This window comes from Camponotus vicinus, unplaced genomic scaffold (genome assembly GCF_025532165.1).
Source record: "Camponotus vicinus isolate PSW18456_S1 unplaced genomic scaffold, iyCamVici1.0 SCAF_12, whole genome shotgun sequence".
In the NCBI taxonomy this organism is placed as follows: Eukaryota; Metazoa; Arthropoda; class Insecta; order Hymenoptera; family Formicidae; genus Camponotus; species Camponotus vicinus.
This window is the reverse complement of record NW_028141948.1, coordinates 14,517,589-14,531,787: the sequence shown is the minus strand read 5'-3', so window position 1 is coordinate 14,531,787 and position 14,199 is coordinate 14,517,589. Positions and strand designations below refer to the sequence as shown.

The 14,199-nt window shown below is 33.7% G+C and overlaps 2 protein-coding genes across 9 annotated transcripts; one reads left to right on the top strand and one right to left on the bottom strand.

Annotated features, from left to right (window-relative positions):
• Positions 1–660: 660 nt before the first annotated feature.
• On the bottom strand, positions 661–9,461 carry LOC145963474 (dipeptidase 1). Of its 8 annotated transcripts, XR_014436178.1 has the most exons (12): positions 9,032–9,461; positions 8,840–8,949; positions 8,206–8,433; positions 7,186–7,312; positions 5,867–6,038; positions 5,253–5,690; positions 4,360–4,618; positions 3,943–4,027; positions 3,735–3,810; positions 2,762–3,083; positions 1,284–1,420; positions 661–1,027 (listed from the first exon to the last, which is right to left on the bottom strand). XR_014436178.1 is itself a non-coding variant. In XM_083085449.1 (10 exons), exons 3-10 carry the CDS (start codon positions 8,287–8,289, stop codon positions 2,849–2,851), a joined length of 1,476 nt encoding a protein of 491 aa, XP_082941575.1. In that variant the 5' UTR covers positions 8,290–8,433; positions 8,840–8,949; positions 9,032–9,461; the 3' UTR covers positions 2,664–2,848. The 8 variants fall into 8 exon arrangements, 7 of the variants coding, with proteins under 7 accessions (XP_082941575.1, XP_082941576.1, XP_082941582.1 ...); XM_083085449.1 differs by lacking the exons at positions 661–1,027; positions 1,284–1,420 and having other exon boundaries at positions 2,664–3,083; XM_083085453.1 differs by lacking the exons at positions 661–1,027; positions 1,284–1,420 and having other exon boundaries at positions 2,904–3,083; positions 3,939–4,027.
• LOC145963476 (uncharacterized) lies at positions 9,225–11,984 on the top strand. The gene is made up of 5 exons (XM_083085458.1): positions 9,225–9,467; positions 10,873–11,127; positions 11,212–11,397; positions 11,553–11,680; positions 11,767–11,984. The coding sequence occupies exons 1-5, from the start codon at positions 9,354–9,356 to the stop codon at positions 11,783–11,785; spliced, it is 702 nt and encodes a 233-aa protein (XP_082941584.1). The 5' UTR covers positions 9,225–9,353; the 3' UTR covers positions 11,786–11,984.
• The last annotated feature ends 2,215 nt before the right edge of the window (positions 11,985–14,199 follow it).

Here is a 14,199-nt window from a genome sequence, read left to right as displayed (position 1 = left end):
GCTCGCTCCGGCCACGGGCGCCACTCCTCTCTTCCTGCGGACGCGCAACGAATTGTAATTGGCCCCGGGCTGACTCTCTCGCGGATTAGATTGCAATTTATCTTGGCCTCTTTGACCCGACCGTGCGCTCCCCTCGACCTCGCGCCCTCGTCAGGCTAGCCACGCGCATCCTCATCTCCGCGGTCCACCTCGTTCCTTCGCGGCCGTGGACCGGATCGAACGCAAATACCCCAAAAGAAAACCGCGAAAAAGGCCGGGAGCCATTGTAACGAAGGCATTACACGCCCGAAACGATATAAAGATATCATTGATTAATAGCGATGTGGCCGAGTATGAGGTTCGAATGAGTTTGCAAAATACGTAAAAGTGATGAGTTTCAATATATAGATTTTAGGTTAAAGAAGCTACTTAAATATTATGTAATTTTAATTTAGAATCTTAATTGTGGAATCTTTGTTCATTTTGTCAGTAATTTTTCTTTTTTTTAATACTATATTTTATTGCATATTTTATAAAAAAAATTATAGCTTGCAATTTTATACAAGAAAAAAAGGCAAATGTCTGCATTTGACAGTAGTTGTCATCTGTCATTAAAGTTTACTTTCTATTTCAAGTAAAAAAAAATCTAAAAAGTGCAGATAAAGAGACAGATGATAGATGGGTGACAGATTCTTTGTCAATATCAGGAAATAAAAATCAATATATATTTTATCGATCAATGTAATCGATCGAGTATGACCACTAAAGTAACAAAAAGAACGATTACCGAATATAATCGAGGAAATTCGCTTTTCCGTCAATAAGATTCTATTCGGTTTAATGCGCTTCGTCGAATTCGCTTATTGAGCGTTATTGAGAGATGTTTTGTAAGAAGAAAGTAATCGGGTGACGCCTCCTCAGTTGTTTTCAAAAACAAAAATATTGCAATCTAACAGTACAGCATGACCCATATCTCGAGTACATGTTAACATTGATGAGAGCGAGAGCTTGATACGCGTTCATGGTCAATGTAGCACTTTCACGATTTCTGAAAAATGGAAGATCTAGTACTCTGAAGTATCTTATTAGAATTAATGTGTTCTTATCTGTAGAAAGTTGCAGAATATCTTGTCTGCAAATCAAGTGATTTTTCGAATTGGATCAAAAGATGCATGACTAATATATAATTATTTATGTAGAACAATTTTCAAGAATTTAATTTAATAATTTAATTAATTTAATAAAATCGTTAAGATTGCATTATGTTAGTAAGAAAATACAATCCTTTATTTTAATATACTCACGTTTACTGAATCTTGTTTAAATTTATTGCTGCTTATATATCTTGCTTGAGTTAAAACAAACACAGATTTCTTCATATTAAAAGAATATTGTCCTTCTGTCAGCAAAATCATCAATTGCACTCGCTTTAGTAGGACAGCTAAAAAAAATAATCATTTAAGTGAAAAGTTTTTCGTGGAAAAAAAAATATTATTTTTAATACGGTAAAAAAATGATTCTTTTATCAATATATATAGCTCCTTCTTCTGTTGTGAAATAAAAAAATTAAATTAAAACTTTGAAATACTTTCAAATATTGCGAAAAAAATAATTTTAAGAATCATTATATCTTTTAAATTCTTATATTTTTCAATTTAAAACAAAAACACATTCTTTTTAAAGCTAATTTGTCTACGACGTCAGCATTATTAAATATAATCTTCCTGTTAAATTAACGTGTCAAGAAAGCGTTCATAAGCAGATTTTAAGTTCAATGACTTTGTCATCATAACCTGGAATCAATTATTAATCTGACCGACGTTAAAACGTGCATACAAAGAAAAGTAGATACTATTAATAATTTTATCGAGAAAGAATTCCTCCCACAATATCGAATATGAATTATTCAAACATCGTCGAAACTTCCGAGACTTATTTGTTATTCTTAATAAGTTATACGAGATTCAGATAACAGATCAAGCTGGATTATTTACGATGCCGTCCCCGATTGAAATATAAGCCTCGAGTTAAAAATTAAACGATGTAATTGACATATTGCGACTTGTACGCCTCTATTAGCTGTAGCATATATGTTCGTGTGCACGTATATGAATGTGTAAATGTATGTACGAGATTAAATAATTGCTCCAACATACATTATGTGACGGTGGACACGGAGAGGACTCAAGACATAAGGTAAATTGACTTAACTACTAACATCCATTTTGGCCATAAACGCAATTGAATGTGACGTAATCGATTGTATAGTTTCAAATATGTTTGTCAAATTTTTCAATTTCATACCCTGTAGCGTACAAAGTGAAGGATAATGCGAAGGAAAATTATGATACCATTGCAAAAATCAAGTATTTTTAATGCATACAGTGCACACCATTGCAATGTGTAAATACAATCATATTTCGTATTATAATTAAAAATACTTGACTTGAATATTATTTTATAAGTTATTAATATAAGGTACAACATATTTATAAATACTTTGTATGCAAGCTTTTTCAGAAAAAAAAACTTCTAGAGAATAAAAGAAGTGGTAAAATTTTCTAATATGTGCAATGTAGAAAATTTCCAGGTAAAGAAAAAAATTATATTTTTACTTATTAAAATTATATAATTTAGCAGGATTTAAATTATATAATTTTATGTGGGCTGAAAAAAACGAGAAATTTTATTAGAGTACAGAGATCTATCGCTATTTTATTAAAAATGTAAAACAGTTAAAGAGAGCTCCAGGTACAAAGATGATACAGTTCAAAGTACGTACTTCTTTTAACGAGAAAAATTACTCGCAGAATTGAATTGACAGCATCATATGTCGAAAATAATCGTACACGCGAACAAGAAATGTCTTTTACGCGTCGTGATATCTGCAATAGGCGCTGTCCTCGATGAGTTCCTGAGGGATCCACTCTTCCGCCGGAAACTGATGCGAAAGAGTCGCCGCATGATTCTCCACTTCCTTGAAGACACGTAACAAATTTCCGCCCACCAGTTTCTTTATATCCGTCGCAGACCATCTACGATCTCTAGTCAACTCAGCCAGCAGCAAGGGGTAACCGGAAACGTCCGGCAATTCCGTCGGTGGTCTGAATAATATTTGCTTTAATCACCTTCACCATTTAGATCCATTTGAAGTCTGTACTTCGTTGCACTACGTCACATATATAATATAATATAATATAATATAATATAATATAATAAAAAATAGTTCTTTATAATATTTTTGATCTCTTCATCAAATATAGATCTCTATATAATAATCTCTATATAATAAATAATATTAAATTTTCTGATTGTATAGATAAATATGAAATAAACGTGTTTAATGAATAGTACAGACGGAGAGTTAAATAATTATTGTTATTTCTACAGCGAAAAAATTGAATATTCGACTGCTCGTCTTTTTAACGAAATATAATTGGAATTAAAAATTAAAATTAATATAATAAAATATAATTATTAATTATATTATAAATTATCGTTAACTATATAATTACGGAAAATATTTTGAAATTTAAAATCTATCTAGAATTTAAATATTTCAATTAATTAATCAATAAGAAATAGATAAAGATAATATTTTTAAACGAATACTATTGTAATCGATACTCGGAAAACTATTAAAGAGATGATTTTACATAATTTCCTTGAAAATGATTATCTCTCATCGAATTACATTGTATCGAATTACATTATAGATGATAAAGATATGATAATATTGACGCATCTTTAACTACCTCAATATTCCATCGTAACCAGCACCGAGACCCACGTGATTTACGCCAGCTGTTCGTCTTATGTGATTGATGTGAGCTGTAAAAGAAGACACGCGAGTACGTCGTTGTGTCTTGGTTTCATTCGTTATCTCAAAGTTTTTGATGTTTAATTACGATTTTAATGTTTTCATCTTTTTGATGTTTCTCACTCCGCGGTCTACTTACACACCTATGATGTCATACATAGAAGCCTTATCGCTGCAGCTCAAATGTGTGCTGTCGAAACTGATCATAACCAGACCACCGTTGAGAGACTAGAACAGTAATAGAGATGAAAGCTGCGCGATTATCATTCGAACAAAAATTATGTCATTCTATGTTACATAATGTCCTATATTAAATAACTTCTTGTTTTGCGAAATAATTAAAAATTAATCTTTAAGAGGTTAAGCGTGTATAACTAAAAAGAAAATTAGTTTTTTTTTTAAATCAAAATGAATCAATGAGAAAAATTAACTTCTGGTTAATGGTCGCTTAGAGTTAAACAGATTGATTTAATTTCGTATCTTTTCCTATGATGTTTATATAGATCTAACTCAATGATGAACGTTGGTATCTTTCCGGGATTCTTGCTTTTCTTCCTTACCAAATTCCGTAGTACGTCGTCCGGTACATTGCTCGAAGAATTACAGAGTGCTTTGGCGGCACTATGCGAAAATATGACCGGCGCCTTTGTTATCGCGAGAGCATCCCTCATTGTTCTCACCGAGACGTGAGAGAGGTCCACGAGCATACCAAGCCGATTCAATTCTCGAACAACCGCTTTGCCGAACGCCGAGAGGCCGTCGCTATGGAAATCAGAGGGTGTGTCCGAGTTCGGGTCGTCGACGGAACATGAGTCCGCCCTGGAAATTGAAATCCACATATTCTTTGACATTCGATTATCAAATTAAAGATTCATAAAATGTATAGACGCAATTAAGATTCTTAAACTCGAGAAAATATCTAATAATGAAAAAGAAATTTCCTATAGAAATAAGATCTTATTTTTAGTTTTTATGAAATAAAAATCAAATTAGAGCTATTATAGATGTAAAAATACTGGACATTTCAAAAGTTATATAATATATTACTCAAATGATAAATACTATTTGAGAAACTCTTAATCGAGAGATACTGTTTTACATTTTTATGGATAAACCACGATGTACAAAATGAATATAATTCTTAAAAATAATCAGATAATTAGTTTCAAATTATTAGAATTTCAAACATACTCAATCTAATCGAGTACGACTTAAATAGATAACGCATTCAACAACTACATTACGCTTTTTTTTGATTTAGTCCGTATCGTGTTTTTTTTTACTTACCTTGTACCGACTAATTGCTAAATAGGACATACTTAACTCTCAAGGATGTATCAAATAAGTCGAAAGACCGCAATAAAACTCCGCGATGGAAAAGCATACATTAGCTAGTAGAAGATGCTAATTTGTTCTACCAAGGTTCCTTCTCGTCGTTCGCGGTCGAACTTACCATGGCGTGTTGCACTTGTGGGTTAGGGTCATATAGCGCGCGCCCAGCCGATGGAAACTCCTCAATACCGCCATGGAAGTGCCGATGCTGTGACCACCCTCTATCCCTACCAGGCTGGCGATCACTCTGTCTCGATGCGCGTTTTCCAGCTCGCCGCTCGTCGTTACCAGCCGGATTCGCTTGGGGTAGCGCGACGTAAGTCTGCGCACGATGTCGATCTGCTCGAGGGTAAGTTGCACAGCGTCGAGGAATTGTGCCTCGCATGGCACATAGGCCGACCAGAATTGTGCGCCAACGATCCCCTGTTCCAAGCGAATCAGATCGGTCTGCCACTGTGGGCCCCAGCTAGCATTGCGCGACAGATCCTCGTCAAAGGGGAAGTTACCTAGCTTCGTGCTACCGCTGTGCTTCCGCAGATTCCAGGCAAAATCGTTATGCCTGTCAGATTCGAAATTTAATTATTATTTTATTACGTAAATTTTAATTTCAATAGTAAATCAAGAATAAAACTTTGAAAAAATTTATAGAACTTTTACAAATCTATTTTATATATCCAGAGTACAGAGTTTATTCTTTTCCATTAATTTATATAAAAGATATCAAACAATTATTACCCATCAATCAGAGGGATCTCTGAGAGCATCCTTCGAACCACCTGCAATCTGGCTTCCAACAAATGAGAACTTCGAAGTTCCAAGGCGAGAGGCAAACCTACTCCAGCCACTAAGGCACATGCGAGGAAGAAGAATCCAGTCATTACCACCCATCTTCTTACAACGCTTCGTCCTACAATATTATTACATATTGTATTATATTATATATTGTCAGATATTAGAAACAATGTAAAATCTGTTTTTTCGATAAAATTTAAATATTTCATAATCTCCCTAGATCCCTTTCTAATATATGTGATAAGTAATGTAATGTAAGTATGTAATTCAAAATACATGTTTATATTAAAATATATATTTAAAACATTTTCAAACGCAGAATTTAAAAAATGTCATATCTAAAGGTATCTAAAGAAATGTTCTAATTTTTAATTCTTTTATATTTTTAGGGTGTTTATATTATTTTCTTAAATCTATGAGTATCTATGAACCCTACATATGCATGCTTCGATAATGACACGAAATCAATAAGCGATGTGATAACGATCAGTTTGCTTTAGAGAACATCAATGAGACAATCAAAGCGGAATCGTCTTCAACCGGGAAGATCAGCCGAGCGTAGATCGTATCTATCCGTACGTGAAATCACCGTAACCGAAACTTCGATCTGTCGTCTCTGTAGCCGACATCGAATACGCGATGTAATCGAGAAGATCGCCGAGCCGTAAATAGAAATCATACCAAATTGCCCGTCATGTCTTGCCACTCGTCATTTGTCATCATTCGATGACTTCTCTTCTTCGCTCAGGAGGCTTTATGTAAGCGAACTCGTTGACGTGCGAAATTGGAGAAAATAAAGAAATTGTCACGCATTCGGTCATCGGAAACATCGTGGAATCATAGAATAATCGCGAGAAAGCACATCGATACGGCGATGGAATTAAATTTATATTAATCGGAACGCTTTCTACGCAGTTTTGAATGTTACTTATGTTAATACTAGTAATTATAACGTATCATTAACGTATATATATGTCAAGTTACATAAAAATCTAAACATTTTCAATATTTAACTCTAGAATTTTGTTTAGATAATATTTACGTCATCGCTTTTTCGTTAGGAAAAATTAGTCAATTATTCGAGATACATGCATACAGGTTTCGATGTAAAAAAGATATACATGGCTTTTTTTTTCTCTGCATTCTACGATTAAAAGAAATTGGTAATTTTAGGAAAGAAGATAAAATAAGATTTTATGACGTGAATAAAATTTTCCGGATATTTGAATTTTACTGTGTACACAATTTTTTTATGTACTCACTGCTCTCTCTTAGCGGTTCTTTAGCCTTGTTGAAGGAAGTCGAAACACCCGTATCCTTGATGTGGTGAAGTGCATCGCCGTTGGGCAATTTTCTCATGAGTTCTGGTGAGGAGAGTTGCAGGCAGGTCTGCAAAAGAATGTTGATTTACAAAGCTACAAAGTAGTTTCAACGTCGTGTCTGTAAATTCTAAGATTGCAAACATTGCACAACATTTATCCGCGTTGCACGAATGTCGCATATTACGCCATTAATAGTCCGTAAGTTATGAAAGATATACCTACTAAGACACGTTATCCTTGAAAAAAGAAGTTACAGAAAAACTACTTTGCATAGAACATCTTTGTTTTTTTCAGACAATTATAAAAATAATTAGCTCGGAAACACTGCTTTGTGCGAATTATCCTTACGTACTATTCTCTCGACTAATTTTATACTGAAATATATTTAAAAAGTAATTTTTATATAAATATATTATGCAATATAATCTCTCTTCCATATTAATCTTATTTTTTAAAAATTCTCATCTTTTATATAATTATAATTTTTTTTATTCTTAAACTGAAAGCTTCAAAAATTGCTAATAAAATTCAAAAATAATTCGACAGACTTGATAAATATTTTGATAAAATATATCATATTTCTTTATAAAATATTTTTAGTTATATATTACTATCAAATTTTTTTTATAATGAATAAAATAAGTAGTATTTTTCATTGAAATATTATTTATTTTATTAATATTATTTATTTTATTATTGTAAATTACTTGAAATATTACTTATTTTATTTATTGAATTTATATTATATTTTATATTTTTTAGAAAAAAAATTGCACTCTAAAAACGATAAAAATTCAAAAAATGTGGTATACCACGTATACGTAGTGTGTTCGTGATCTGTAAATTATATTTCAGATGTTCTCAGGAGAGTTTTGCAGACAAGGCAATTATAAGAAAGCTTTCGAGACACCGATATAATTAACGAGGAATTTTTAATAACACTCGTCGTGTCCTACCTACCTCCAGGATGTCGACTTCTTTTCTTCTCGGGGGCGGAGAGCGATAAACCATGCCATCCTTACCGACACCATAGAGCTCGAACATCTTTCCACACAATCACGTCGTTCGTCCGTTCCTTACCCTCGTACCAGGGTTTTTGCTGATATCGTCCCTATCGAAAGTACTGAGGGAACAGCGTCTCGACGCATCGGGCATCGGCGCACGCGTCAACCCCCATATCGACCCGACCTGGAAAACGGTGCGAATCAAAAAAATTATTAACAATCAAAGTATTTACGTCGAAAAAAATATTGCTTGTATCAATTGCATCACACAATCGCGATCTGACGTCAATTGTTATGCATATATTTTATTACCCTCTTGTCATTATTTATAAATATTATCTTTAAATAACAAGACATACAAATATAAATCATCACGTTTTATTAAGAAACATTCGATGTCTTATTAGAAATTTTCTGCGCGTAATAATTCTTTACACTTCCGCAAAAAGCATCATCTATGATTTTGTGTTTCGCCAAATATATTCGAAAACTTGCATATTTCAAAATTTTAGGCAAAGAATCTCCATATATCTTACATCTAATTAGCTTTGTAACAATTTAATTCCTATACATATCTATTATTAACTTACATTTAAAAATCCGAATCGATATATCGCGACGAACAATCTTGAAGAAAAGCATCTTGAGATAATTACCGAATGTCCGACAAGTAGTTGTTGCTGCGAGAGAGCACTCTTCCCTGTTGGATTTTAACATATATATTCCAAATACTATATAAGATATAATAATTCTAATATAATTCTAATATAAGATATTCATACGCGAGACGAAAGCTCCTCGAGATGCGTAGAAATGGAGAAAAAATCGCAGGGGTTACTTCCTTCCGTCTTCCCGCGCCACGTTAGGACGAGAGCGCAGCTGTGCGCGAGTGGCGACGGTGGCGCCATCGGGAGACCGTTTCCGCAGCCGCGGCGCCACGCCGTCCGCGAGTCCGCGATAATAAAGAGCGTTCCTCCCCTCCTCCCTTACCGACCGCCATATTGTTTGCGATCTCGTGCACGTCGTTCTCTCGCAGTTCTCGCAAGTGCGTGCTTCCGCGGCCTGTATATCGTAATATCGACAAACATTTCGCGCAAAGGCAGCATGAAGAAGATCAAGGATGTCTCAGACGAGGACGATTACGAGGTGGACGATCCGGACGATCCGGAGGTCGAGGGCGCCTCCGAAGAGGACTGGGCCCCCGAGCCCGGAGCAGAGGTAAGAGTGCACGCCGCGCTCCGAAAACATCGTTTTTCGATTCTACGTCGAATTTCCATCCGAGGTTCCGCTCGAACCGTCATTGTAAAGGGATTAGGGTCCTTCCGCGCGCGATTAAGCGCCTGTCAGGGAACATCGCAGCCGACTCGCACGTCGCCGACATCTTCCGGCGGACATCTCGCCGCCGCGAGTGAATCGGACGCGACGCGAGAAAAAAAAATTCCATCGCGATTGCATCGTCCGCTGTCTTAATTAATTCGCGTTTCATTCGGACGATCGTCCTGTCGCGGCGAGTGCGAGACCCTCGCGTCCTGAGATCAGTATATCGAATATAAGCGAGGCGTTAGCGGCGGGCGGCGACTCCCCCCCGTCCCCCGTCTCTCCCTCCCTCCCCGTCCGTCGTCGCTGCGAGAAACGCGCGCGAGGTAAGATGTTCCTCTCGTCGCTTCCGGCGCGTCTCCGCACCGAGTCGGAAGCTGTGCCCGCGCCGAGCAGCCTGCCGCACGGCGACGACGTCGCGCTGTTAGAGCGTATCTTTCGAGCTATGGCCGTTTCTCCCTCCGGCTCGTCCCTCGCTCCGTCCGCATCGCGGCGGCCATCCTTGCCGGCCGGTCGGCCGCCGCCGAAGACAAATGGCGCCGATCGGCGGCACGTTTCGAATCGCCAGAGGCAAGCGACGTCACACGCCGAATTCTTCACGCGCCCGTTTTTCATCACACACACACACACACGCACGCACGCACGCACGCGCATACACACATATACAGGGTGTCCTAGGTATCTTCCGTTAAAAAAAAAAGGCAGATTCTCTGGCCAATTTAAAAACGATTTTTCCTCAGCGAAAATGTCGAGGAAGATCATTATTTTTTGCATATTCCCAATTTTTGTCATCGTGTACCTTTCTAACTAAGCCTTAAATTAAAATTCTATTAAAGTGAACTCTACCTAAAATTAACTAAAGAATGTGACTTTATTAATATTTTATTCCCATAAGCCTTAGTTTGCGAAAAACCCTTCATTTTCAATCGTTTATAACTCGAAAACTATTAGTGCCGCGACATTTTCGCTGAGGAAAAATCGTTTTTAAATTGGCCAGAGAATCTGCCTTTTTTTTGGACGGAAGATACCTGGGACACCCTTTATATATGGAATTCTATTTAGTACAACATGAAACCTCAAATATGCATCCTAGAAGAAAATATATAATAAGGATGTTATTTTTGAAATATTTTTGTTGATTATTAAATATATTTATAATTATATTTATGAAGAAGAGAATCGCAACAAATTAAAAGCAAATTTAATAAATTAATTTTAACAAATTAAGAGCATGATAAATATATATCACATATAATTTACAAGTATATTATATTTTAATCTGATATTGTTTGTCATTTTATTGTAGAGTGGTACTAAAATAAGGCCGCAGAGGGAAACAGCAAAAAAGCGGCAGCATTCTGAAGAGGAAGATGAGGAAGAGGAGGATGAGGATGAAGAAGAAGACGAGGATGAAGATGAAGACTCTGATTCTGATACAGCAAAAAAACCAAAAAAGAAAAGGCGTTCTAAGAAAGAGGATGACGATAAGGAAGACGAAGACGATGAGGATTCTGATGATAACAGTTTCAACGAATCAGGAGAAACTCCAAAAGATTACACAGTAAGTTATTAAAACATGATTGAATAAATTGTAAATTCTTTTAAAATGTTATCTGCGATTCATGTTTCTCTCTTTTTTTTACAGTCTGGTTCGTTTGTTCTTGCAAAAGCTGACCTTGTATCGAATAAAAATAAAACATCTAGTAAGGGTAAATCTGATGTAGAATCAAGCCCTTATCCAACTTTGTGGAGGATAGATGGAAAAGCGCTACTCCAAAAATTTTTACCGTTTGAAGAAGATGGGAAAGTACTGTACAAAAGCACAACGACAGTAAGTACATTATTTTTTAGAAATAAAAATTATTTTATTTTTTTAATTGAACCATAACTTGATTGTGTAAATTAATATTAGATCAAAAAATGAAATGACTGCATAAATTATATTCGTAAGCGTAAATAATTCATAGAGATTGTATTTTATTTCAGTATTCTGGATGGCAACTTAGTAACAAAGACAATTACTTAGCAGTCCAGGTGTCTTTTAAAGTGCAAAGTAGACAAGAGACAATTGTTGAACTTCATTTTGATCCAACGCAACAACAAGAAGTTGTAAAGTATGTGATTGTATTCAAAATTAATTAATCTATAATGTTGTAATAATTAATAAAGCTAATATTAAATCTGTTTTTGTGAATTTCAGGGATGAAAAAGAAGATTAATTAGATCGAGTGTTTGATCTTATTTGTTTATATACATTCTAAGGAAACATATGCTAAGGAAAAAAAAACAAAACATCCACATCTCAACATGTACACTATCCACGAAACATATTTACAGTTTACATGTACACATGAACGAAGTTTATGACATGGTATTGTAGCAGGTTCATATTTAAAATATAAGATTGGATGGACCATGGTTCTGAGTTTTATTGGGGGTAGCTTTAGCTATAATGGACCCTCTGACAGAATATGTGTGTGAGCTTCAATTACCAATAGAATTACTCTCAAGCATGCATCATATTTACAGAATTTCATAAATACAACACTTGATGATTTACAAATATTTTATGTCTTTGACAGAAATTAAATGTTACCTAGTGTAATGGATGCATGTTGATGTTAATTTTTTTTATGATGTCACAATTAGTCCATTCGTAATTTAAACTATTTTACAGATGCAGCGTTGGCCTTGTGACCTATGTGGCCATTTCAAGCGCGCCCTTAGACAGAAACAAGCGGAACCGTTACCTTCAAGTCCCTCATTATAGCAAGAAAATAAAAATTTATATTTTAGCAGAATTCTAAAGAAATGCCGTAAATATATATATATATATGATTATTATACTATTTTTCTTTTAATTTTCTTTGAAAAGGGACTCTATAAGGTTATATTTATTACGGTTTCCACAACTGCTACGGGCGACGCTGGGCCAGTTCTTGTGTGTATCATTTAATCATAGGATATAATAAAAACTAGGAAACACTTCCAATAATTAAGCATTTATATCTTTTTCTGAACTTTATATGAAAGATCAATTATATAAAAAATAATGCGTTATTGATTAATCATATTTTGTGCCTCTATTACTTTAAATATAATTCAATCTCAATATATTTATGAAATTATGTTATTTTACATATTAACTTGTATCACCATACTTTTCCAATTAAATTTATGATATTAACATATTTAAAATGGATCTTGAATATTTTATAGTAGAGGCGATATTTATTTATATAAGATGTTATAAACACATCGTATTAGCTGATAAATCTGATAGATATGAACGCAAAAAAAAAGTGAAATTCAATTGTGGTAAATATTTATTGAGTGTTCCCACAATTGTACATTATACTTTATTTCTACGCTCCTCTTATATTTTGTTTGTATAACTCTACTTTTGTGTATCTTGTATAGATAGTACATATCTTATTTGGATTTTATCACTTGATATATATTATGCAAAAGAAATTAGAAAATATAGGTACAGAGAATTTCACTAATTTATTATGTAAAATGTGAATGTTCATTATATGTAAAGTTTGTTATATAAATGAGAATTGATAGAGCATTTCAAAGTTTTTGATTTGTACCGAATCATTTCAATTGAATAGTCTTGTATCTTTATGCTAATTATAATTTTATTGTGTCTTGTAACAAAATAAAATGCAGTTTTCTTTATTAAGTGACCATATTATGACCTAAGAAATATTGAGTAAAATTGCATCTCATAAAATATCAGATAAACTTCCAATTAATGTTAGAATTTTAAATATTAAGTAAAAAATGGACAGATTTTTATACATTTATACATTAAATTAATATACATTTATATATATTAATTTAATATATCTAATATATTTTCTGTTCCTACCCAAATATATTTTTGTAGATAATAAGTTCTATTATCAAATAATTTTTATAATTGATTATAACAAAATATAAAACATTGTTTGATATTTTATTCTATAATTATATAAATATAATGTAATATTTGGAGCACTTATCTTTCATTAAAATATCAATTAGTACTATTTAAATTATTTTGAATCATTTTAAATATTCGCTTATTTTCGTATAAGAAATATCTATAAAGAATATCAGAAATTTCTAGTATACCTCTTGATTGTTATCCATATTAAATTGAAGTTAAGTGTACATTATCTATTACTACAATGTGTGATTTGTGTAAACATATCAATATTCAAGAAGTATTATAATTGTAATATGGCAGCATAAATTAATTCTTGGTAATTTACATCCAAAGAATCATGAATTGCTTTTTAAAATTCCTTATCTTGATGTATTCTCTTATAAGAGAGAGAGATGAAGAATTTATAATTAATAGTTAGATATGTTATCACTGTGTATTGATAGTAATTGTAAAAGACTAGATCTAAAAATTTTTTTGTAAAGTACAGAATGGCCAGCATTTGTTGCGATTAAAACTTATTGTGAATGTAACCATTAAAAAAATAGCGAAAGTATCAAACTTTCATTATTATTCCAATCATGCTCACATGTACACTCACACATATAGTTAGCTTCTTTGTGTGTGTTATTTTACATATAATTAAAATGTATTAAATAAACTATACATAGGCGTTATCAAACGTGAACGAGATAAAAC